The following is a 24,375-nucleotide window of genomic DNA, read 5'->3' as shown; positions in this document are numbered from 1 at the left end:
CATGATGACCATGACGTGTGATGTGTGGACTTCCATCACCTCTGGAATCATCTGCAAGCAGAGCTGCAACTGACATATTATTCGATGGTTCCATTCTCGTGTGCTGTTGGTGCTGTGGTTGTACTTGCTGTTGCTGGCCATTGTTGTTATAACTAGACGATTGAGCCGGTCCAAATGCATTCTGGTGTCGTTGATGATAATGCATTGCATCCTCAGATACGTGAGATGCACTGGCTGCTAATGCAGCTTGTACGGGTGTGGGTACGCGGAAACTATCACTGACGTTATATGTGATTTGGTGATGAGGGAAGACGTTATGTTGTGCTGGTGGGTTACTGCCTCGCATTGGTGATGCTAAGGGGGTATAGTTGTATGGGTGGCTAGACGAGTCTGGTACTTGGGGTTCGTCTTCGTATACGGGAAGAATCTCGATGCATTGTTGGGATTTGATGTAGATTTGGTATCGTCGTTGTCCTTCGGGTAGCAACTAATGTTTAGAAAGAAATGTGTTCGAAATGCGCGTTGTGGATCATCGATAAAGGCACTTTTTATGCTTGCAAAATTCAAAACCACGTACATGTTCTGGATCTGGAACGTCAAGCTGCGTACCAGGTTCAGCTCGAATAGCAATCAAGATATCACCTCTAAGACTATGAATACTATTTATGTCTGAATGCGTGACGTACAACAACCTTCAAAGAGAATCGAAGCGGCGTAAGTTAGCATTCCAGTCATGCAATTCTGTCGTCCTATAGTGTGATTCTTCCCTCCGGCGCTTTCATTTTTCTTTCTTACCTCTTTCCATCATTCTTCAACGATTCTTGAATTCTTCCTTCAACTTCAGCTTTAGCTTGCCTAGTTGCAGCCAATTCACGTTCCAAAGCGTCAATTTGTGTCGTAATTGCATTGGCTTGTTGCCTTTCTGCGATTTCTCCTGACGTTGATGTGTCTTCTGTCCCCCTATGCATTGTAGGTGGTGTTTGAATTCCATGTTGAAATGGAGAAGGCGTCATGTGCATTTTTTTGCGGTTATTTACCTCCACTTTATATGATTTTTTGAGTTCTTTTCAATGAGATTGATTCCTTCCAACACATTGGTGATATCGTAAATACGTCTCTTTTGGACTCCAAGGAAGTTGGCAGCGCTGTTCAAGTCCAGAATGCCATTTGGCTACATTGGAGTTGAGATGTAAGCACTTTGCGCTAAGCACTAGCGACTGGTTACTGATGTTTTTTTGCGATCTCTTACCGAGTCCTTGAGAAAAGTTACAAACTTCTTTGTCAAGAGACCCAATGAACTGTCGAATCGACCAACAGGTTGTGCTGGAAGCGGTACTAGATGTAATGTTGTGATAGAATCAGTTATTGGATGCTTGGACAGTAAAACGGAGTTTGCAGGTGTTGTTCATGGGCAAAAGGACTAGATCTGGTGTCAATACATGCGGTCATACTTTCAGGGAGTTCGGCTCTCCTCTTTTGAGAGTTTCTGGTTGATACTCCATAGGACATTTTGAGGATTGTTTGTTGATGATGAGCGATTGAGGAACCAGTGCTGGATAGGTGGAGTTGCTGTTGACACTAAAAATTAGAATAAGAATGTCAGGGATTACAGCATTGGTTGAAAGTAAACGCTGCCTTTACTCTTACAGCAAAACACAAATGTCCAAAAAATCAACGAATGTGTGTTTGTTTACGACGAATTCGGCTAATACCTTGCGAGCGAGATGCTTTCAAATGACGGAAATTTCTACGAACGAGATTTTCAGGGATAACGACCTATTTGTTACGATCTTACTCGCTGTCTTTTGCTTGTACGTCCAAAGAAAATTGACAAGCCAAAAGTTAGGTGGCTCAATCAGCAAATCTGATCGTCCAGATCTTGTACATTAGCCAACTTCAAAGCTCAAATGACCCTCAAATACGCGTCGTATATTAGTATATTTAGTATTTAGTACTGTAATCATTATAGCTGGGCCTCTACTCCTCATTCTTTTTGGCGTGTTCGACCTCCTCCCTGTCCAAATCACGCTATCACAAAAATCATATTAGATCTGCATTCAAGTGCAAAATTGAAGCCAATCATATATGCCTTACCAATTCACGACGCAGGATTTTGCCTGATGCAGATTTGGGAATCACATCGATGAATCGAACTATGGAATTTTTCTTAGTATAGCTATTCAACCCCGTTAGATCTAAATACCAAATTGCCCATACCTCCTCCACGCAACCTCTTGTGGTTTGCAACTTTGGCTGCAATAAACGCGACAATCTCAGCTTCCGTGACTTCTGATCCGGGCTTTACGACAATAAAGCCGCGTGGCAGTTCTCCTGCTTCATCGTCTGGTCTTCCTATCACAGCCGCATCGGAAATTGCTGGATGAGTGAGCAAGTAGCCTTCAAGTTCTGCGGGCGGCACTTGGAAGCCTTTGAATTTAATCAGTTCCTGTAAGAATGCATTGTCAGATTGACGAAAGTTGATAATTTGCATCGCACCGTGCCTGGTTTTATCACAGGCGTACCTTTAGTCTGTCCACGATAAACACATAGCCGTCTTCATCAACATAACCAATGTCGCCCTAAAACTACGTCGTGAGTTATTGAGAAACTCATTGGCCGAAAAGAGAAACTCACAGTCATTAGCCAGCCATCGCTCGTAATGGTGTTTTTTGTAGCTTCGGCGTTATTCCAGTAGCCTGGAAGTTTGAGAACAGGTTCAATGGTCAATTGGATGTAAAGAATGCTGAAAGAATGCTTCAAGCCCGTAAACAAGCAAACAGTAATATGGTACCTTTCATGACATTGGGCCCTCTAACCCAAATCTCGCCAGTTCCTCCTGGCCCGCGCACCTCGTTCGTTTCGGGATCAACGATTTGGCATTCCATGTTGCAAATTAGGGGGCCTATAGAGCCGAACTTGACCTTGTGGTTTGGATTCAGATGCGTCACTGGCGAACATTCAGTCATTCCTAGTTGTGTTAAAAGTGTGTGAGTATATTGGTTCAAGATCCCAGGAATTCTGAAAAACGTGGTTGACTGTACGAGATGCCAGACTCTGCGATGGGTTTAAAATCAATCAGCTCACCATATCCTTGTTTGAAAATACCGCCAACTCGAGCCTGCGCCTCCATCTGAACTTCAGTCGCGAGTGGAGCAGCCCCAGAGAACCAAACTCGGACTGATGAAAAGTCATAATTGGAGACTACAGGCTTAAAGTAGGTTGGAAATGTTAAATGTTTACCAAAATGAAACTTGATGTGCTTCACTAGTAACAAAGCAACACCATATGGTAAATGTACTTACTGCTTTAGCAAGAGCTATGACAATCGGAGGCACGACATGGCACATTGTCAATTTGTGCTTTTGCACACTCTCACAGAAAGCTCCCAGACTGAATCTGTTTTGAACAACAAGTGCAACACCCGAGAATGCCGACCACATTGTAACTACAGTGAGTCCGAATATGTGAAACATTGGTAAAATCGCAGGCCTAAAATCGAGACAGCAATGTGAGAAGCGATGTAAAATGTCAAAGAATTGAGTTTACTGACCATTTGTCAATTCCTGGAATAATTGTTTCGCGTCCTTCAAACTGATCTAACTGCGACACATTTGCTACCAAATTCTTGTGAGTTGTCTCGACCCCTTTAGATCTTCCAGTAGTTCCTGACGAATAACATAACACGGCTGGCGTGTTTTCCAAATCATCAGCAGTATACCGAATTTGATACAGAGGGAGAGTCTTTGCTTCTGCAATAATCTGATCTACAGTCTTGTAATCTGTGACCGTGGGAGCAGAGTCGATCAAGAATATGAAGGATTTGCTGATGCCAGCAATGTCGGCAGCTTTGAGTGCTGTGGGCAGAGCAGCTTCACAGGTAACAATCCATTTAGACTTTGAATCGGTCAATTGGTAGGCGTATTCATCAGCGGTATAGCCAGGATTTGCTGGAGAACATATGCCTCCGGCTCGTAATGTACCAAGTAGCACGATCGGAAAGTACTAGTAGGCGTGCGTGTGAAGAGTGCATAGTGTAAACAAAACGTGGATCAACTTGGTCAATAAGGCCAAGCAGACAAAAGTAAGCCGACAGATATGAAGCTTACGATGTGGTTTGGCACAAAGAGCGACAACGTTTGGCCTCTACGTAACCCAATTTTCTGTATGCCGGCCGAGAATTTGTTGACCATTTCCACGTATTCACCAAAAGTGATGATGCGGTCGGTCTCGTATTCGATCAAGGCCGGCCAATCTCGTCTGGGAAGGGAGGCAGCTCCTCTGGCTTCTAACAGAAAAGTCACAACATCTAAATCTGTGATGGGTAACATATTTGTATAGTAAGTCAAGTGCAGAGTGAAGCGACGAGAATGAAACAAAGTGTAACTGTAGTATACCTGGTATGAGAGCATCCGATACAGGGCTCTTATGAAGCATCCTGAAGCTTAAATTGTGTGTCTGCAACAGAGTGGATGTTTGCGTGACTGCTGGCTTTGGAACGCAGCGAACACGAACACGACAGCACTTACCATTCAGCAACTTTAAAGTCATTCTTAATAATTATTTATCTGTAAGGTTCATTTGGATTTCTGGATCTACTTGGATCCTGTGCTGATCTTGCTGGGTGGTGCGGTGTTTTGATCCGACATTCCAGACTGGTTCCTTGCTATTTGCAGGCCAAGAGTTAATTCTATGAAACTGCCAGCAAGGAGCAATACGTATTGAATTCTTTTTTGGTTGCTGGATGTCGATTTTGTATCTACCAGTGGTGTTTTGACGAATATTCAGTTGTCGTCAGCGAAGTCTACACATTGAAAATTTGCGAGATCAAAACATCCTTTTGGACGCGTTGAGGTATTTGAATCTGAAGCACTCTATAATATGCATACATACATACATAGCCTTAATAGACTCTGCAAACGGTCGAACTCCAAACGCCAGCAAAGAACACCGCGCCGTCGGCTCTATTTTCCAAATCCTAGAAAACGAGAAAACGGAACAAATCGTCATTTTGACTGGTTTGAGGTGCATCACAATTGATATTATTATTGCCATCGAGCATACAATCTGCCATCAGGTAAGTCATCGCTCCTCGTTGGCCTGTTTAGGCTCATTTAAATGCTGGGGAATGAAAACCTGCACTAAACAATAATCTCAACAATCCACTTCCAACACATCAACAAAGGATGGGCGCGACAAAGGAATCTTCTAACGGAAACATATTGCGAGAACGCATCGGGGCTACCAATGGTCATGCCAATGGTAATGGCCATGCTCACTTGAACGGCATCAACAACAAATCCGACTCGCCCACCAAAAATGCATATCCAAAACCTCGTCTCGCGGGCTGGACACCGCCTAATTTTACAATCAAAGAAGTCCGTGATGCCATACCTGCTCACTGCTTTGAACGTAGTGTCATCACATCAATGTACTATGTCTTCCGCGACTTGATCATGGTCGCAGCTATGGGCTATGCTGCTACACACATCGACTCCCTCCCCGTAGCTGCTAGATATATCTGCTGGCCAATCTACTGGTTCTTCCAAGGGGCTGTCTTGACTGGTCTATGGGTACTTGCTCATGAGTGTGGTCATCAGGCATTCTCTGACTATCGCTGGTTTAATAACGTCGTTGGTCTTATCATCCACTCGGCTCTAATGGTTCCCTACCACTCATGGAAGATTACTCACGCTGTACGTACATATCTCGATTATTGCATTATTGTAGACGTGGTTGAATTCTTCAATCATCAATCAATTGATTGCCAAAAAAATTACGCGCACATGTCAAAACAAAAAGAAGTTGAATCGGTCGGCCATTTCAACGCCTAATCATCCACATTCTATTATTCATATTAAATGTATCTGCAATACGCTCAACTCGTCTTTTCTCATGTCATACAGGGCCATCACAAGTCAAATGCCCACATGGACAAGGATGCCGTATATATACCTAAACTTAGATCAGACTATGGCTTCCCACTACCAGAAACATCTGAAAATGAGGATGAGGATGATTACGCAATGGGTGAAGCTTTTGAAGCCTCTCCAATTAAAAACTTGTTAGACATGCTCAAGGTGCTGTTGTTCGGCTGGCCAACATATCTCACCACAAACGCTTGGGGTCCAAAGTCAAAGGCTGGTGCCTCTCACTTCAACCCTGCTAGTGTCTTGTTTGAAGCTCGTCAATACAACCAGATTGTAGAATCGGACTTTGGTATACTCGTCGCTTTGTGCTGCATCTCATATGCTATATATGTCTTTGGCTTCATTACTGTTGGTAAATACTACTTTGTTCCTTACATCTGGTATGTCCAAAAAGCATGTTTTCTGCAGCTTCGTGACGATGACGTGTCTGACACAACACACGACGATAGTGTCAACTGGTGGTTGATTATGATTACCTACTTGCAACATACCGATCCCACCATCCCTCACTACCGAGAAGGTGAATGGAACTTCTTACGTGGAGCCTTGTCTACCTTGGACCGTAATTTTGGTTTCTTGGACCACTTCTTCCACCACATTGCCGGTAAGTAGTGCTGTTGTATGAGTGCTTATTGAGAATTCAAGGTGATATGCTTTACTGCTGTTGAAAGCTTGTTTAACTAATTCTTCAACCATAGACACCCACATTGGTAAATTGGATTTACGATGCCAGCTTTTTACCTTGTCAGAACGCCAATGAGTACTCATTTAATCTTCTTGCTCTCTGATTAGCCCACCACTTGTTTTCAACCATGCCTCACTACCATGCTGAAGAAGCTACCGAAGCACTCAAGAAAGTACTTGGCCCATACTACCGTAAAGATAACACTAATCCCTTCGTTGCCATGTACCACTCTTGGGATAATTGCCGATTTGTAGAAGATACTGGTTCGTCAGTGTTTTTTGGTGTCATGAACTGTTTAGATACTAATATCTCCGTACATTCTCGTTTTTGCAGGAGATGTGTTGTGGTACAAAAACCGCTATTAAAGGAGTATATCATATCTATAGAGAGAGAGTGTATACATAGACAGTAAAAATAAAAGAAGTCATTCTTACTCGTAGTGATGATGAATAAAACGCGTTGTCTCACTGAGACTCTATCTAAGAGATGCCAGAGATGCAATAACCCATGGCGGGTACCGCACACTATTTTCATTTGAGAAAAAACATGCTCCTGGTCCAGCTCCTGGTAAAAGATGTCACCCGTCCGTCGGCTCTGCTTGTCATCCTTGTGTTTTCTCGCCGTCAGATTTATTGTTACTTTTGCTTCTCAAACCAAACAGATCAAGCAAGCAAAATAGAACCAAGACCTTTCCACATGTCTCCTTCCACTCCCATGACCTCTACCTCATTGAAACCAAGAGTACTTTGCTTACACGGGTACACGCAAAACGCTCCCCTCTTCCGACAACGGACTGCGATATTACGCAAGGAGCTCGAGTCTGTAGTCGAGCTAGGTACGCATCTGAACGGTGGATCTGTCTTGTTTCGCTTCCGATCAAATTTTGTCCGTTCGCTTATCATTTGGCTTGTTAGTTTATATCGATGCTCCACATAGAGCAGATATAGATGCAGATGAAGCTAATTTCATCGGCTTGAAGGACTTTAACGGTGCTGCAGCTCGGGCTTGGTATACGTTTGAGAAACTGGACAATGATCATGAAAGTTATGTAGGGTTCGACAAGTCGCTTGGCTTGATTAAACAGACGTGGGATACCAAAGGACCTTTCGTTGGAATTTTGGGGTTTAGTCAAGGATCGACTATGGCTGCTGTAGCTTCAAATGCTGGGTTGAGTGGATGTAAATTCGTTATCTGCTTCTCTGGGTACCGGCCTCGAGATCCTGCTGTTGTGAAGTATGTGGATGATGTGAACGGTATGCCTTCCATGCATGTTATTGGAAGAGCTGATTCTGTGGTGTCGAATGAGCGGACGCTCGAATTGGCGAAGTGTTTCGAGAATGCCAAAGTGTTGTATCATGATTCGGGGTGAGTGTTGCGTTTTGCTAGTTGTCATTGATCAGCTGTCTAAGATATCTTGTAAAACTAGGCATTTGGTTCCAACTGGACCAGAAAGAACAGAGATCCGAGAATGGATTGAGCAAACGCTGTCCAGTGCATAAGTCTTACGTGTTTGGATGGTGTCATGTAAAATAAAAACATATTTAGAATTTTAGATTTAGACGTAGATATTAGATCCAAATAGAATATTAATGCTGTGATCTCCACGTGTTTCTTCACCTTTGCGACAGTTTGCAATCTGCCCCTTTCGTAAGTAGCGACAGCAGAACAAGCATCTGTACCGGTCAAGATGTATGTTTACTTGTCTAAAAAGGTAAGAAATTCTTATAGACACAGTTTTCTCTCGCTACTGTTCGACACAATAACCAAAAGACACAAACGTAGATTGCGATTCCCAACAATGTCCGTGTCGAGACATTAGCATGGGACAACGAAGCAAGCTGGATTGCTGTAGGAGGTGCCAACGGGCTGCTCAAAGTCCTCAAACTAGAAGATGCCCCTGGAGATCAATCAAACGCTGCTGCATCAAATCTATCCATGAACCAAACATTGGAAGGACATCACAGCACCGTCGTATGCTCATTATGGAATAGTTTACATTCGAAACTCACTACAAGTGACGAAAATGGAATTATTATTGTTTGGGTCTTGTATCGTGGCATTTGGTATGAGGAGATGATCAATAATAGGAATCGGAGTGTTGTTGTGGCCATGTCGTGGGATCGTGAAGGGACGAGGATATGTATTGCGTATGAAGATGGTTAGTGTGGGTTGTGGGTTGAGATACGTGCAATTGTACAGTAACTGTGATATTGTTGTTTTAGGTGCTGTAATTGTTGGTGGTGTGGATGGAAACCGTTTGTGGGGGAAGGAGCTTAGATCCATTCAATTGGCACATATGACATGGACACCGGATGGTAAAAACATACTCTTCGCATCAGTTCAAGGTGATTTGCAACTGTACGACGGAGAAGGAAACTTTTTGGTAAGAATGTTCTGCGTCAAGAGCTTAATGCTGCACGATTTAAATTTTTGACACGTAATTTCTATAGAGCAAAGTTGCCGGACATGGAAACACGATGGGATCTCTAATCAAGATTGCTACAGTCGATTGGTAAACGAAGCCACGGTTTGTTCGCCGCATAAGGACAAGAATTCAGTCTTTTGCCACTGTAGGTACAATGGAGCTCTTGGAATACCAGATCCTCAGCGCCCCGCGTTAGCTATACTATACGAAAATGGCAGGCTCCAGCTCAGTCGTGACGAGCGTGATCCCAGTATGCATTCCATTGGGCCGCAATAATCCACAAGAACAGGTCATCATTACACTCACACATGCTGAAACCTAGGTCCTATATTGATTGATACCCTTTTAAAACGACCAAAGGCCAAATGGTCATCCAATGGTTCCATCATAGCAGTATCAGGTATACAAGTGCCTGTAACAACAGGAGCAAATGCGCCAAAGGAACTCGCCGTAGTCCAGTTTTATGATGCTTTTGGTGTTTATCTACGAACTTTGAAGATTCCTGGAGCATACATCTCAGCTTTAGCTTGGGATCGCTCTGGAGTCAGACTTGCGGCTTCAGTAGACAATTTTGTCTACTTTGCCAATATTCGATTAGATCATTTATGGGGTACTCTCGCCAGAGACGTGATTGTTTATGGACATAATCGTGGCATTGCCGGTGAAACTTTGCAGTTTTGGAATTGTCGGACTGGAGAACGAAATGCTAGGGCTGTCATCAAGCTGAAAACTGTTACGGCGTATGGTCAATTGTGCGCTGCAGTGTCTGCCTCCGAAGATGGTGCTGAATCGTAAGTTGTTGTTGGTATTGAGCCTGAAGCTCGAGTCTAAACTTTTTGGAATGACAGGCAACAGCTTACGATATATAATGCCATTGGAAACTCGGTTCACACGTGGCAGGTGCCGTTTAGTCCCAATTTTCTGATATTGAACAAGTCTACTGCTTTTGTTGCCAACGAGGCAGTCTTTTCCATTTGGCAGTTCAAACGCCAAGCCAAAGTGCTTGATGACGAGAATTTTGGTAATGAAATTTCTAGTCTAACGCAGGGTTTTGAAATTAAAACTCTTTTATTCGCTGCAGATCCAAGAAGAAGGCAAAGTACAGAGAAAGAACGAGCATTCCATATCGACATGTTGGGAAACGGCAACGCTGATACCACCCCTTTAGCTGAACTGTTGAAGTTGCCGTGAGTGTTGAAAGTGTTCTCCCTTTGTTATTCCATGCTGACCTATTTGAACTATAATAGGCCAACTTCAGATCCAATTAGTTCAATATCTTGTAATGATTCGCACCTCGTAATTGCTCGAAGGTCTGGAACAATCATTCGCATGCTCCTACCAACCTTAACCGTAGACTCAGCATACTCGTTACCCTTCCATCCACACCTGATTCGAATAAACCAAAATGGAAATCGTGTCGGTATTGTTGACTCGAACGGCATTCTGAGGATATTCGACTTTGGACATAATGGAGCAACATCAAATGGATTGCCTACTGGAGTCTCTGAAAATGCCTCATCAAAACCACTTGAACCAAGATTGTTGCCTGTTGAACGAAAGGATGTATCGGATATGCGATGGTCTGATGATGATCCTGAGCTCTTTGCATGTACAGAGAAGAGCAAAATTTGTGTTATTACTGGATCTGATGCTGAGGAACCAGTTCCGTGTTTGGGATGTAAGTGACTTTTGGGAAAGGTTGAACGTCTTAGCACTCATTCGACGATTTTTTTTCGCTCTTCGCTACTCTTCTTGAATACACAGACATCTGCGGTTTGGGAAACTTGGAAGTCACCGCAGTGCTTTTGGATGAGCTGGTGCGAGACCCTGAGCATCCTACCAAGAATCACATACTGCATTTTGAGTCAAAGCGATTGCGAGAGATGAGAGGTACGACAACCATGTGCGAAGACAGTTTACATCTCAATAGTTGGTTTCTAACACCTTGAAAAAACTTGTTAAAACTTGTTAGCACTTTTCGCTGAATCTGGCCTAGATGCTGCTTTACAGTATGCCTCTGCGAATCCTCACCCACGACTATGGAAATTGGTTGCAGACGCTGCTCTAGAACAGCTTGATTTTGCTACTGCTCAGAAGGCATCTGTGCGATGTGGTGACTTTCAGTCGCTTCAAATCATCAAGAGGCTTCTCAAGATGGACGTGAGTGGTGTTCAAATATTCTTCACCTTCAATTTCAATATCTTAATCATCTCGGTACCCAGGACAAGGCAAAACAACAAGCAGAGATTGCTGCTTTGAAAAATGATCTAGATACTGCGGAAAAGATTTACTTGTCAATGGATCGTCGAGACTTGGCACTAGATTTGCGAACAAGGGTGGGAGACTATGTTCGAGTTGCTCAGTTGGCTCGTGGTCCTGGAGCACAAGGTGCAGCCGACGATGCCAGAGTAGAGGCAGCATGGAAGGCTATAGGTGACCAGTATCGTGAGAAGCAAATGTGGGCGCAAGCTGCCCTCTATTATAAGCAAAGCCGAACTTTGGATCGGTTGGCAGAATGTCGATATATTTTGGAAGATTTTGAATCCCTGTCGTCTATGGTTGATGAAGTTCCAGAGTCAAGTCCTCTTTTAAGGGTAAGCAAAAAAAGAAACAATGGCACATGCGTTTGCTAACATTTGAGTCGTCGTTTTCTTAGGATATTGCAATCAAGTTTGCATCTGTTGGAATGTGTGATCAAGCTGCTGCTGCTTATCTAAGAGCTGGTGATGCGAAATCGGCTGTAGATACTTGTGTGCAACTGAATCAGGTATTCTGCGAGAATGATTTTAACTTTTTTTGCCCCTATCTGAAAGCGGACGGAACTGATCTTATTTAATTTGTTAAAGTGGAATACCGCAATTGAGATTGCAGAAAATCATCGCATGAAAGAGGTGAACGGATTGCTATCCCGGTATGCTGAACGTTTACTTTCAGATGGAAAGCTATTCGAAGCCATCTCGTTGTATCGGAAGGCAAATCAATGCCTCAAAGCTGCTGGGCTTCTGTATAAGGTTTGTCAACGCATTTCGGGCAGATGCCAAAGAAATCTTTATCTTTCCATTCACTGTCTGTTTTTTCCCAAACAGCTCGCTGATGATGTGGCTCGAAATGATCGAGACTATCTTCGGTTGAAAAAACTGTACATTCTAGCTGCTCTGGAGATAGAGAGGCATCGAGACTTGCTCAAGGCTGGCAAAACACATGGTCCTGCCAAGGACGGCATAAGTGCAGCTGTAGCAGGAGAATTCAACATCCCCACATCTACTGCTCGCCACTTTGATAAACCGTGGAGGGCGGCTCTAGCATATCACCTGTTCCTGTTAGCTCAAAGGCAGCATGCCACAGGTCAATGGGAAGCAGCAACGAGGACGTGTACTCGTCTCGCTGAATACCATGATGTGTTTGGGAATGATGAGATGCGACGGCAGGTCACTTCTTTGCTATGTTTGTCTGCTATACGGTGCGGTCGATTATCTACGGCCTCTAAGGCTCTTGGTAAATTGGAGGCTACTGGGAATCCGGATAGTGCTAAATTTGAGGAGTTGGCTGTGGCGATATTTTCCAAATTTGCTCCAGTTGATCCAGCTACGCAACAAATCACTTGTACAAGTTGTGGGACTTCTATTCATGACAGGTAAACTGCGCTTCTTTTTGAGCGAAGAACGCAAACAAGCTCTGATAGGGGGGTTCCATGTCGCTCATCAATTTTTCCATCTTTTTAGTTCAAGTTCTTGCCCGGTCTGCCATCATCATTTTGCTCCTTGTATCGCCTCTGGAGCTCCTATCGTAGATGTGAACTGTTTCACATGCACCACATGCAAGCAGCATGCCATTCCTCATAATCTTAGTTCATTCAGTTACTGCCCACTGGTGAGTCGTAGAGAAAAGTTGGAAAATTCGTGGGGTTTGGTCGATTTACTAACACACCCTCCCCTTTCAAAGTGTCATGCTTCCCTGTAAATATAATTATTAAGCAGTCCTTGTAAATGGCCGCAATACATAATTCCGTATACTTGAAACCACGTCAAGTGATGCACGCACTGTAATAACGATAGACACATATTCAAAAGTCTCCACAAATACAACCAACATAACTTCAGCAAAAATGAGATGTATCACCATTTAATCGGAAACAAAGATGAATGAAAACAGATTCTATTACGTGAATTTCAGAAGAGAGTTACTGTAATGACTCAGAGACGAGGTCCAAGCGATTTGAGAGCATCCTTGATCAAGTCTGCTTTCATCTCGCGCTTGAGAATTTTTCCTATAAGCATAAAAGTGTTGAGTTCATGAACTTATCGTCCTCTTCATGGTACAAATCGAGCACATACCGTTAGCGTTACGGGGTAATGGTTCATTGTCCAATCGAATGTAAATGGGTACTTTGAACGATGCGAGTTTGGCCTTTACATGTTTGATTAAATCAGCAGCTGCGACCTTGCCACGATGTCCTTCCTTGATTTGGACGGCGGCAATGACTTCTTCACCTCTAAATTATTTATCAGAGTTAGGAAGATTCAACATTTGATCAACATGGCAATATTCTCAGAATATCATGCGTCAACGAGGAAGCTTACAAAACACGGTGAGGAATACCCATAACAGCACAATCCATGACGGCTTCATGAGAGTAGAGTGCGTCTGTATGTATACGCTAGTTAGGAATCACTTTCAGTCCAACATGACCAAAACAAAATTACCTTCGACTTCAATGCAAGTAATGTTTTCACCACCACGGATCTTGATGTATCAGAAGCAGGAGGTGTGTTAGAATGTACAGCGTTAGTTTACCACAATATCTTAACTTACGACAATGTCCTTGACACGACTAAGATAAAATGCGTGTTAGCAACAGACCATCCACATGTGGCAAAAATGCGATGCAACTTACTCCATGATGTAGAAGAAACCTTCTTCGTCCATTCGGGCAATGTCACCAGACCTGTTTATCGTGAATATGTTAGGAATGGCGCAAAACCATGCAGACAGTCTGTGATAAACTTACTTGTACCATCCTTCCGGAGTGAAGGTTGATTCGGTAGCTTCCTTCTTGTTGTAGTAGCCCTTGATTGTTTGTCCAGAACGAGACCACAATTCTCCAGATTCACCTGGAGCGACTTCCTTGCCGGTTTCTAGAAACAAAACCTACCGGGTTAGCAACTGTTATGTGTTCGGTTAGTTAGTTTGGCAAAAAAAGTCCTCGCAACGAACCTGGGTTGACAATCTTCACTTCTGTGCCTGGTGCTGGAACACCAATGCTAGTGGGTTTACGCACATAGTCATATCCCAAGTTACCAGTGACGACACCAGAAGCTTCAGTAGATCCATAACCTTGTCCAGACAAGATTGTTGGCATGCTCTTCTTGACACGGTCACCCAACTGCGATGGGACTGGGGCACCACCGAAACTGGCTCCTTCAATACTTGAGAGATCGTATTTGTCAAAGTCAGGGTGCTCGAATAGTTGCCATCCCATAGCGGGGACACCTATTATAAGGAGAGTTCAGCTACTGGTAATCTCATTCTGCTTTTATGATTGCTCTTTTAAATTCGTTACCTCCCATAGCAGAGACTTTTTCACGTTCAATTAGTTTCAAGGCTTGGCCAGCATCCCATTTGAACATCAATACCATCTTGTTACCCTACAAAGCAAAACTGAAATTGAGGACGCGGAACGAAGCCCAAGTGATGGTTGGTGAAGAATGTACAAACCATGATTGTGGCTGGCATCATGATTGCGTGAGATCCGGTTACGTGGAATAGCGGCACGGGCATCAAGGTAGTTTTTTGGATTGATGCGTCTGGAGTTGGGATTGGTTCACCTTTACGGAGGAGATCACGTACAGGTACCAGGAAGCTGTTTTTAAAGGTTAGATGATTTGTTGAAAAAAAGAATAGGGCTTTCATTGCACTCACTTGTTGATCATATTTACTCCGGCAGTTCTCTGAGCAGCAATGGCCCCCTTAGGTTTTCCAGTGGTACCAGATGTGAATAGAATGGTGGCATCGTCCTAGTTCAGCAACACCAAATTGTTACTATGCTGCAACATAGAGAATGATTTCAATCTTATTACATCTCGTTCGATTTGGACAGTTGGCCATGCAGGGTCTGCAGGAGCGTTCTTCAAAAAGTCGTTCAATAACAGACAGCCAGCTGGAGCCTTGTCACCACGAGCAACCACTATGTGCTCGACACCTCCTTTTTTAAGTTCATCGCGCATAGTCATCAAGGCTTCAGCACGTTCGTAGTCACAAAGAACGATCTTGGCTTTAACGTCAGTCAAACAGTAGACTTGTTCTTCGACGGAGAGCCAACTGTTGCAAGAGGTGATGATGGCACCAGTGAGGGAAATGCCCCACCAAGAGAGGAGCCATTGTGGGTAGTTTCGCATCAGAATGGCAACTAGATGTAAGAACTTGCTTGAGAGCCTGCCTCCACGTCGTCAAAAAAATTGGTTTCATTCATTTGTATACCTCGATCGCCCTTCTTGACACCCAAATTGTTCATGAGGACATGAGCGTATCGTGACGTTTCTCGGTGGCATTGAGCATAGGTCCATCTTTGTTTGGTGTTGAGAACGTTTGAGACTCAAATTTATGTTGTCTTAGTGTTTCAACCTACCGCTCGTCTTCGTAAACGATGTACTCGCGATCCTTGAACTGCAAAGTAGCAGCCCAAATATCACGTATGGTCTTTGGAGCATTCTTTAGAAACGAAGCGTCGATCAGTTTTTTCAGCAAAGGGCAAACATGGAAGACAGTGGTTGGCTAACGACAAACCTTCCAAACTGTTATAAAAGGAGAGAGATGTGAGCAAATTGTGCGATTGTTATGGTACTGAAAAACTCAAGGGCGACAATGGGTTGAACTCGAGGCGGGTTTTTAACGGTTAAACTGACCTTTGTAGTGTTGAGTTCTGTCAAAAAACGAAAAAGTGGATTTAACAACGACGTTCTTGTAGCGGTCGGTGTGGTTTTTGAAGCATGTCGATTACCTTCCGTATTGCTCGACAGTTATGTCCTCCAATTCAAATGGTGCTCCTGGAGCAGTTAGCGCAGCATGCTAGAAACAGTTTGGAGTCAGATTTTGGCACTTTACGAGTGAAAGAATCAGGTCCAAAGACGAACTTACTGCTTGTGCGATAGATAGACCAACCATATTGAGGATTCTATGTTCTATTTGAGGAATTGATGGGTGTGGGGGAAGGAATTTGAGGAAGGAAATTAGATGACGTTATTATGTAAACGTGAGGTAGGACAGATCTAATTTGTCGTTTTGTCTGTTCCTAGCCTCATCAAAGGTATTACGTGAAAGGACAGTAGTGTCAGTTAGGTCGTTAGTTCTCGTTTCCTTTTTCTGTGATTTGCTCGCTCGCTGTCTTGAAAGAACCCAATTCAAACACGTGTGCTCCAAACATTGAGGACTCAACGCCACTGCAAAGCAAGATTGACGACTGCTTGGTTCGATTTCAACGTATTTTTACAGTTGCTAGTTAGTAAAGGGAGCTCGTCAGTCCTGGAACAACACCCAACTCTCGGCGGAGACAAACTCACATTTTAAGACACTATCAACATATTCCCCCACCACCAAGTTTGAATTTCTAATAATGTAATATAATTGCTGATACCAACTCTGGCAAATATCTTCTTTCCACCGGCTACTTTGCACGCTCTTTTGAAACCCCAAAAACATAGAAGCCTCGCAAAAAGGTCTCCTTGCTTTGATCCCATGGCTCTTGATCCAGATCGAAACATATCCCAGCATTTACTCGATGAAGAAATACACAGCCTTTTGGTTAACAAGGCGCACTTCCTAGAACCTGACAATTTGAGCTCTAGTAATACGCCCAAAGGCGGCTTCCGCTTCAATCCAGGTCTCACTGCACCTTGGACGCAGTCACCCCGTATAATCCGAAGCAAAAATACAGCATCTCTCTTGGCGGCTGGCATGTCTGCTTCCTCTCTTCTCTATGTTTGGCGGAAAGGCTTCCATTCGAAGCAATTTCGAAATATCCAATGTTTCACTTGTTTACAAAATTGTGTTTACAAATGCTACATGTCTTTACAAATGTTTGTCTTTACAAATGTTATCTTGCTTTATCCCTATTCCACTGCTACCTTGCTATACTAGTTTCAATTTGGGAAGAAGAACGTGACGTTCCGAGACTCTAACAAATTGTTGAAATGTTATACTAATTCCTCTTAAATACAAGCGATTTCGAGATGAAACGTCCCATCATCAGTGACTTTGACAGGCTCAGGTTAACCCATGATTTCTGGATGTTCCATGAATGTCGTATGACGAGTGATTGCACCACGGTCTTCCAACATCAACAGAATATCGAGCAATTCAACTCGTGACAATACATTTGAGAGTCGTTTCAAGAGCAAGTGCTATGGGATAAATGATTGTGAGATCACGGTATTTGTGCCTTGGCATGTGCGTTTCCCCCCCTGCTTACTTCATTGCTTCCAGGATGCCAAACAATTTCAGCATGACGGCATCAATGGCCTTCTTGTTTATATCATTCATGTGACCACCATGTGCAGAATACCAGATACGAGCAGGTGTATAGTCCTGGGCTGTTGTTTCGCGAGGCTTTTTGACTATTGAGCAATCCTTGCAGTCCTTGCGTAGATGCTCCTGCGTCCTCATCCGCTTCCATTTAGTAGGTGGAAGACTGATAGTAGTGCGGAGGGTCTACAAGTGGAGATGATGATGAGATACGAAGTGAGGTAGAGTATATCTAACCATGGAGACAATCGCCGGTGGTGGTTTGTCCAAGACAAGACTTGGATGTAACAACATGACCTTGTGTACATCAGCAATAGGACGAGAGAGGAATTTCTAGATGCAAAAAGAGGTGAGAATCGTAATTTGATTCAATTTCAGCACTGGCAACTTACATAAAGAGCTTCCAGCCTTCAATCATATCGTAGATATGGTACATTGCGCTATGAGTATATTGACTATCAGTTCTGCACTCATCAATTAAGGACTTCACTGGATCTGCTAATGGTGATGTCGATCGAGTTGCACGAGTTTTTGGTTGTGGTGCTATTTTCAGATATACTCGTCATGCCTCGTTTGCGAGTTCCTGGAATTGTAACACTACCACCTCCAGACATCAATACAGGACTTTGTGTTGCCATAATGCTTATGTCATTGTCCGAGGCGGCCTTGTCTACACCTTCGATAAAGAAAAGTCAGGAAGAATAAAGCAAGTCTCTTGAATATTCAAGACAGGGGATAATGTATACCTGGATAGCACAAGACCTCATGTGGCTGGCGGTAACTATCAAGAACAAGGCCGCCCTTGAATTCTTCTTGAGATGCCAGCATGTCCAAGAAGGCCAGAACAGTACCAGCTTTGGGACTAGAAGAGAACTTGTATGTTGCATGCTTTCTCGTAGCAGAATCCATGTCTGCACGGAATGCAATAATTTGGCCAATGTCGCTCCTAGAAAGGACCACTTTGTCGGCATGAAGCTCATTGTGAGCCGCTGCAAGCAGTGGTCCAGAAAATGCACTCAAGAGACCAAGACCTTTGTCAGCATTGTAGTCACTGGGCTGGGTGGTGTAAGATAAGTCATCTATACGAAATGGAGTAGTGTGAGAAACAGTGACCCCATCGACTGTACATATTGGGTGCTCAAAATTTTGACCAGCAAAGGAATGTATCTGATGGCGGAGTGGACGAAGTTGCGGACGCTAAAGCCCCATAATGGCCTTTTGAGTAACCCTGAGTGTCGATGAGGTTCAGGAATTATCACCATTCGGCCTGGTAATTGTTCATTAAACCGCTTTAATACTGTTAAAGGGGGAGGGGTTCGCAGGTGGGTTGACCGAGTCGGAAGATACAATGTTTAAATAATTTTTTTCATCATTTACCAGAACACGAAATTTACTATTAGATTTGGATGAAAAGGGCCAAGGATTCAACGCCGTTGAAACACAAGCTTGACCGGTTTGTTCGGTTTCAACGTTATTCCAACAGTTGCTAGTTATCAGAAGTTAGATAATCACTATAGAGCAAAACCAATTAGACCAACATACTCACATTTCAGGACGCCATCAACATTTTCTCCGTCCCGTAGCCTGAATTTCCAATTCTGTGATATCATTGCCAAAGCGGCAACAAGCTCCACTCTCGCGAACCTTTCTCCCAAACAAGATCTGAAATAGAAAGCGAGGTCAGACAATTGAATTGCCATCAAGTTGAAAACAAATCAAACCTTGCAAATCGAGAAAACGGAAAGAACGCATCAACATCCCAATCATCAGTGAGGAAGCGTGAGGGGCGAAAGCTATCAGGATCTTTCCAATATTTCGGATTACGGTGTAAGGCACTTGCGTGGATGTTGACATGGGTGCCGGGCTCTACGACTAGTTTTCCAAGATGTTGCGGCTTTCCATCCTTTGGAACCCATTTCGGGATCGATACAACAGCGGGAAACAGCCGTAAAGTCTCATTTGCGACAGCTTGGCAGTACTTTAATTCGTTATAGTCTTGATATTTGGGGTCACGGTCACCAAGAACTCGTTCAACCTCAGCGTGGAGCTCTTCTTGAATGTCCTGATTACCTGCCAGAAGCGTAAGCGCGTACGTAAGAGTACCGGCTCTAGTGATAGAAGAGATGAGAACTCAAGGTTTCGTTGGTGGAAAATCCAGGAGTCTCGTACGTTGCTAAAATTTAAAAGGTAAGAGAGAACCACCATGGGTTAAATGCGTTTACAACATTTGCTTACTCTCGTGTCCAGCAAGCATAATAATGAAGCAATTCCCAACAATCTCTATATCATTTCACGTGTAAGCTGTCATTCTCACTGAAAATCTCGAATCATCCCAAATGGAAAACAAACCTGCTTCAGTCATAACTCGTTTATCAGATGCTTCTGCTTTCCCTGTAAAGTCGTCATCTTCACCAGTAGATACCACAAGAGCCCTGAGAACATTGTTCTCGTTCATCTTCTTGCCCGACTTGGCATCCGCAATGAATTCTCGTAGATACGAATCGAATTCTACACAAAATGATTGATTAATACTTGATCAGAACAAATCCAAGAAGTTCTTACCTTGGAAAGCTAGCTTCACGTGCGTTAATCTTGAAGAGAACGGATACATCCAAAAAGGCACCAGCAGCTTCGTAAGAAGGTCAGTACATACAGTCTCTAAGGCTGTAAACAAATGAAATTAACGAAAGAAGAGGACCATCAGCAACAAAAGCAGAGGAACATCAGCAATCTTACATAACTTTTGCACACAATGAATAACACCTACATTGTTTGAAACTCAATTTATGGTTTTCATATCCAGCTTGGTCCTCGCGATTCCAGTCGAGCGACAGTCCAAATCCAGCACCAGAAATCACAAACATTGTGAGCTTCATTGAATCGTTACTGACATTCACTTCCGCCGAACCGTTTGCAGCAGATTTATCCCAAGCGTCAAACATAGCCTTGCAAGTTTTAATAGTTTCTTGATGCACAAGTCCGGAGTTGCGATCGGAAAACGTTGGAGCGACGATACGTCTCATATACTTCCAAACCTCACCCTCGACGGTCAAGACATTTTTTCCATAAACGTCGAGGATGTCATACCACTGAATTGGTTTTGGAAAGTCGAGTTTACGAACGGCAACATCTTTTGCGAGCTCGGGGTTTGCCACGTTGACCCAAGTGGTGTTGGATCCAATAACTGCCACCACATCATATTCAGATCCTTCGAAGGGTTTGTAACGTGCAGGCCAAGGACTCCAGTCACTTTTAGCATCAGGGTTATCGGCACGGCTGGCTCCCGTCAGTTTCTAAGGAGCATTGTAAGTAAGATCGTGCCTAAAGTTCTGCCTTTACGGACGTACCTCCACAAACTGCTTCAGCCTAATATACAAGATCGCAGATATGCCAAAGTAAAAGACGGGAACGCCTGTATATACATGGTGTAAGAACTGTGAGTATACTCTATCAGAACTGGCGAAACTCCGTGAAGCGGCAGAGTAATGTTGATGTTGAGGATTGCAAGCACAATAAAGAACAATCGGCACGGGAGCAGATCCGAATATCGATCGGTTCATTTTTGCATAATTTTCCCTCTCTATCTTTAAGTTCCTGAATTGTAATACACCCAAAAACTCACCTGGGTTGAGTTGCTTATAACGACGAATTGCGAGCTCCGCCCGAACTCTGTGGTAACTAAAATACAGCGCGATCCCTCCAATAGTAAGTAAGGCCACTCGTTGTAGACTCATGTTGGTTGATTGTTCAGATCAGAAATTTGATAACGTTTTGTAAACCGTGCCATCACTGGCAACCAGAAAACCAACAAAATTCCCACAAAATTCTACAAAAAGCTATATGCATGTGTATTTGAACTAGGAAACTTTTACAAACTTATTTGGCGTTTGAGAAGTGTCTATAATTTACAAACAAAAATATCAGAAAAATTGAGCTCATTCTTCAATTCATCAGCTAGCTTACCAGCAGGTCGTTTACGTTTTCCTGAAACGTCACCATTCTCTCCTCCATTCGAAATCTTGGCAGTAGGTCCATCCGCCATAGCCATCATATCAGTGTATCGTTGTAAATGATATGCAGGAGCTTCTGTTGCCTTTGCATTCTCTTCCCCATCTTCCATGTCATCGCCATAATTCAAATTGTCCGCCTTCTTGCTAGCGATCGTGTGTTGAGAGAGTGCCTTTTCTGACTTTTCGGTACTCTCAAAACGTATAAAGGCGGATGTAGAGTTGATCCATTGGAGCGATATGGATCCATATTCTTTAGCATCAAAGGAGGCCTCGATATCCTTTTGCTTGTAATTTTGAGGCATGGAGAAGATATGGAGGACAGAACTTCGATCTGGTTGATCTGTTAAGAATTTTGGATGTGAGATTAACAGACTGTACTGCAAGCAGTGTTAGGCAGTAACAAGTAATAATATAACACGACAGTTTACCATCTGGACCATTCAAGTGAACGTAAGCCAGATCAGAGCGCATCATATTCATCCGATTCAGACATTCCAAAAGCGTGTCTTCATCAAAAGACACACGTGGTGATATCTTAGTATCTTGCTGGAATTGAGCAACTAGACGAGCAAATGCAGCCCCTGTAGCATGTGCATCCCAGCCAGCTTCGTGATAGCTAGCCGAAGTTGTGCTATAACGTTGGTGATCGTCGTGTATTTCTACGAAACCGGGACAGTTTTAAATGGTTAGCTATGAAAGAAACAGCATGATTCAATGGTGCCAACACATATAACGCACGAATGGTGGGTGCTTCAAACGGAGGTTCAAGTGTTGTCTTGTAGACTTTTTCCAATGAAGAGTCAGGAAAATGAGGCTAAAATAGAACGAGAGGAGAGGCTACTGAATATACAACCACTTAATGAATGGAGCTAAAACTTGAATGGCCTTACAGCCAGAGCAGGAATGGTTTTACAAATGTGCTTCGTGTCATAAATTCTAAAGAGGGGAAGAAGGATTTTTCAGACGTAAGTCGTGAGCGAATAATATCATCAAGTACTAACAGAGGAAAAACTTGATTGAGATTGGTCTTGAAATCTTCCCAAGATTCTGGAAGTGGACCAATGAAACTTTGATATGTGTGTGTGAGATCTATAAAATAAGGTATTAGTACGACGAGAATGATGTCGATTATAAAATCTGCAACAAGACTAGCCTAGGATCATGTTGTGTCCTATGAGAGGTTTTTTTGATTTGGAAATCAAGTCCATGACTTTTCTAAATCCAACATACTCGTCTAATTGTTTCTAAAGAGAATATAAACGTACTCTTAGTTCCACTTCATCTGAGGGCAAAGAGGGCGACGCTTGACTACCTCTAGCTGAACAGCCTGATCGCCGACACCATTATCTCGTTCCTCATCTGAGAGTCTCTTCACTTGCACACTCCTGTCACGTAGACTGACACCGAGTGCGTTATTGTATCTGAATACAAAAGGGTTAGATTTGAGGCAGCTGGTAACGGAAGACCAACTTGAAGGTTGTCACTACTTTTGACGGATCTGTTGACCAATGAGTTTCTTGTGGTAGGAACTCTGAGTGTCGATATCTATTGATTTTTCTACAGAATTCTGCAACCATTCGTCCACTCGATCTCTAAAAGAAGCGAATATTGTGAGTTTGGAGTGAGGATGGTATATATAACAAACAATGATTCGAAGCGTTTACAGGCTTGTTTCAACAAACTCTCTGTTTCCATCATCAATGGCTATTCCAGGTTGTGTTGAGACCTGATTGATTTGATTCTTGATGTAGGATTCCTCGTGCTTGCTACAGTATGGAATTCCGTGACGAATCCACTTGTTGAAATCAAAGCCATTCTTTGCCAGAAACTCGATGGAGCCGACTTGACTCATCCAGTTACGTTCAAATACGTTGAACGGGAACTTGGCCGTAGCAGGAAAGATGTAAAAGTTGAATGGTTTTGACGTGTATGACTTTTTCTTTTGATCCCATATGAAGCAGCTGACACCATATTGAGTGATTGAGAACTGTTGCGATGATTTTCGGAGTTTGGAATATCGGTCTTGTGGGGTGTCAAGAGCAGCGTAAGCAGTTGATTGTCCATTGTTTAAACCTAGAAAGTCATCAAGATGAGTTCAGAATTCTGGAGATGAAGACTGAATTCTATGAATGGATCGTATCAATGCATACCAGTCAACTCGGTGTCAATGGCAACAAAGTCTGCCTGCTGAATAGCTTCTGCGATTGTTGGCAAGATCGCATCAAAACTGCCTTTCAGAACCTCCATTGGAGCCAAGAACCAGCGACGACGCTTGAAAAGACGTTTACTGAGATGAGAGGTTGCTACAGCCAGCGTTCAGTTTGACGCAAAGGAGCTTTGTGAGTTCGGCAACGTCTAACGAGAAGAAAAAAAAGCTCGCCGTCAAGGAACACCACCGCGCGACTTGAGCTTCTCAGCTCGTAGATCCGGCACTAGATCTGTCAGACCTAGTCCTGTTCATTCCTGTTCTCGATTAGAAACACCAGCTGTGACTCGACGCGTTAGACTTGCACTACAAAGCCGCTCACCATTACCCAACCTTCGATTAGAAGAAGATATGATTGTATTTGACAAAACTTGCTCAAAATGTCCTCGCTTTAGCAGCGAGATTATGTGTGTGTTGACGACAAATAAGAATAACTAAAAGGCCATGTGTGCAAAAAACTGTTTCGGTGTAAATTGTAGATCTCTCCCCTTTCAATGCCCACCTCAATCCTCGTAGAAGGTCTCGTCACCTTCTAATCTAGACATCATTCTTGGCAAGGCAAGAATCGCCAAAATTATCAATTCGGGCAAGACGGTAAAGGCATA

The 24,375-nt window shown here is 43.3% G+C and overlaps 5 protein-coding genes across 5 annotated transcripts; 2 read left to right on the top strand and 3 right to left on the bottom strand.

Annotated features, from left to right (window-relative positions):
* Positions 1-1,977: 1,977 nt before the first annotated feature.
* On the bottom strand, positions 1,978-4,328 carry SmJEL517_g04697 (uncharacterized protein; the record flags this gene model as incomplete). The annotated part of the gene is made up of 10 exons (XM_031170625.1): positions 1,978-2,028; positions 2,095-2,153; positions 2,218-2,446; positions 2,523-2,579; positions 2,635-2,696; positions 2,792-2,968; positions 3,085-3,208; positions 3,303-3,489; positions 3,551-4,002; positions 4,107-4,328. 10 exons carry the CDS (start codon positions 4,326-4,328, stop codon positions 1,978-1,980), a joined length of 1,620 nt encoding a protein of 539 aa, XP_031023374.1.
* An 855-nt stretch (positions 4,329-5,183) lies between these two features.
* Positions 5,184-8,111, top strand: SmJEL517_g04696 (uncharacterized protein; the record flags this gene model as incomplete). Its single annotated transcript, XM_031170624.1, has 7 exons — positions 5,184-5,693; positions 5,904-6,307; positions 6,377-6,531; positions 6,626-6,637; positions 6,720-6,875; positions 7,527-7,977; positions 8,039-8,111. The coding sequence occupies 7 exons, from the start codon at positions 5,184-5,186 to the stop codon at positions 8,109-8,111; spliced, it is 1,761 nt and encodes a 586-aa protein (XP_031023373.1).
* Positions 8,112-8,299: 188 nt separating this feature from the next.
* Positions 8,300-12,827, top strand: SmJEL517_g04695 (uncharacterized protein; the record flags this gene model as incomplete). The annotated part of the gene is made up of 16 exons (XM_031170623.1): positions 8,300-8,323; positions 8,395-8,770; positions 8,835-8,995; positions 9,063-9,124; positions 9,187-9,287; positions 9,360-9,828; positions 9,886-10,058; positions 10,119-10,224; positions 10,285-10,715; positions 10,802-10,927; positions 11,010-11,197; positions 11,260-11,631; positions 11,694-11,804; positions 11,884-12,048; positions 12,124-12,640; positions 12,760-12,827. 16 exons carry the CDS (start codon positions 8,300-8,302, stop codon positions 12,825-12,827), a joined length of 3,450 nt encoding a protein of 1,149 aa, XP_031023412.1.
* Positions 12,828-13,230: 403 nt separating this feature from the next.
* On the bottom strand, positions 13,231-16,198 carry SmJEL517_g04694 (uncharacterized protein; the record flags this gene model as incomplete). The annotated part of the gene is made up of 18 exons (XM_031170622.1): positions 13,231-13,304; positions 13,372-13,529; positions 13,618-13,681; positions 13,741-13,780; positions 13,850-13,868; positions 13,932-13,982; positions 14,046-14,172; positions 14,252-14,527; positions 14,598-14,682; positions 14,753-14,897; positions 14,957-15,051; positions 15,115-15,443; positions 15,515-15,600; positions 15,663-15,745; positions 15,821-15,828; positions 15,940-15,956; positions 16,035-16,102; positions 16,172-16,198. 18 exons carry the CDS (start codon positions 16,196-16,198, stop codon positions 13,231-13,233), a joined length of 1,752 nt encoding a protein of 583 aa, XP_031023411.1.
* A 1,299-nt stretch (positions 16,199-17,497) lies between these two features.
* SmJEL517_g04693 (uncharacterized protein) lies at positions 17,498-23,811 on the bottom strand (the record flags this gene model as incomplete). Its single annotated transcript, XM_031170621.1, has 20 exons — positions 17,498-17,740; positions 17,792-17,887; positions 18,040-18,224; positions 18,301-18,633; positions 19,379-19,624; positions 19,686-19,727; positions 19,790-19,834; positions 19,904-20,062; positions 20,136-20,183; positions 20,322-20,847; positions 20,902-20,966; positions 21,518-21,904; positions 21,993-22,223; positions 22,303-22,378; positions 22,455-22,500; positions 22,795-22,808; positions 22,877-22,985; positions 23,052-23,156; positions 23,229-23,637; positions 23,715-23,811. 20 exons carry the CDS (start codon positions 23,809-23,811, stop codon positions 17,498-17,500), a joined length of 3,462 nt encoding a protein of 1,153 aa, XP_031023409.1.
* Positions 23,812-24,375: the final 564 nt, after the last annotated feature.

Source organism: Synchytrium microbalum (genome assembly GCF_006535985.1).
Source record: "Synchytrium microbalum strain JEL517 chromosome Unknown SmJEL517_scf0034, whole genome shotgun sequence".
NCBI lineage: Eukaryota > Fungi > Chytridiomycota > Chytridiomycetes > Synchytriales > Synchytriaceae > Synchytrium > Synchytrium microbalum.
Note: the sequence above shows the minus strand (reverse complement) of the source record. Positions and strands in the feature narration are given on the sequence as shown.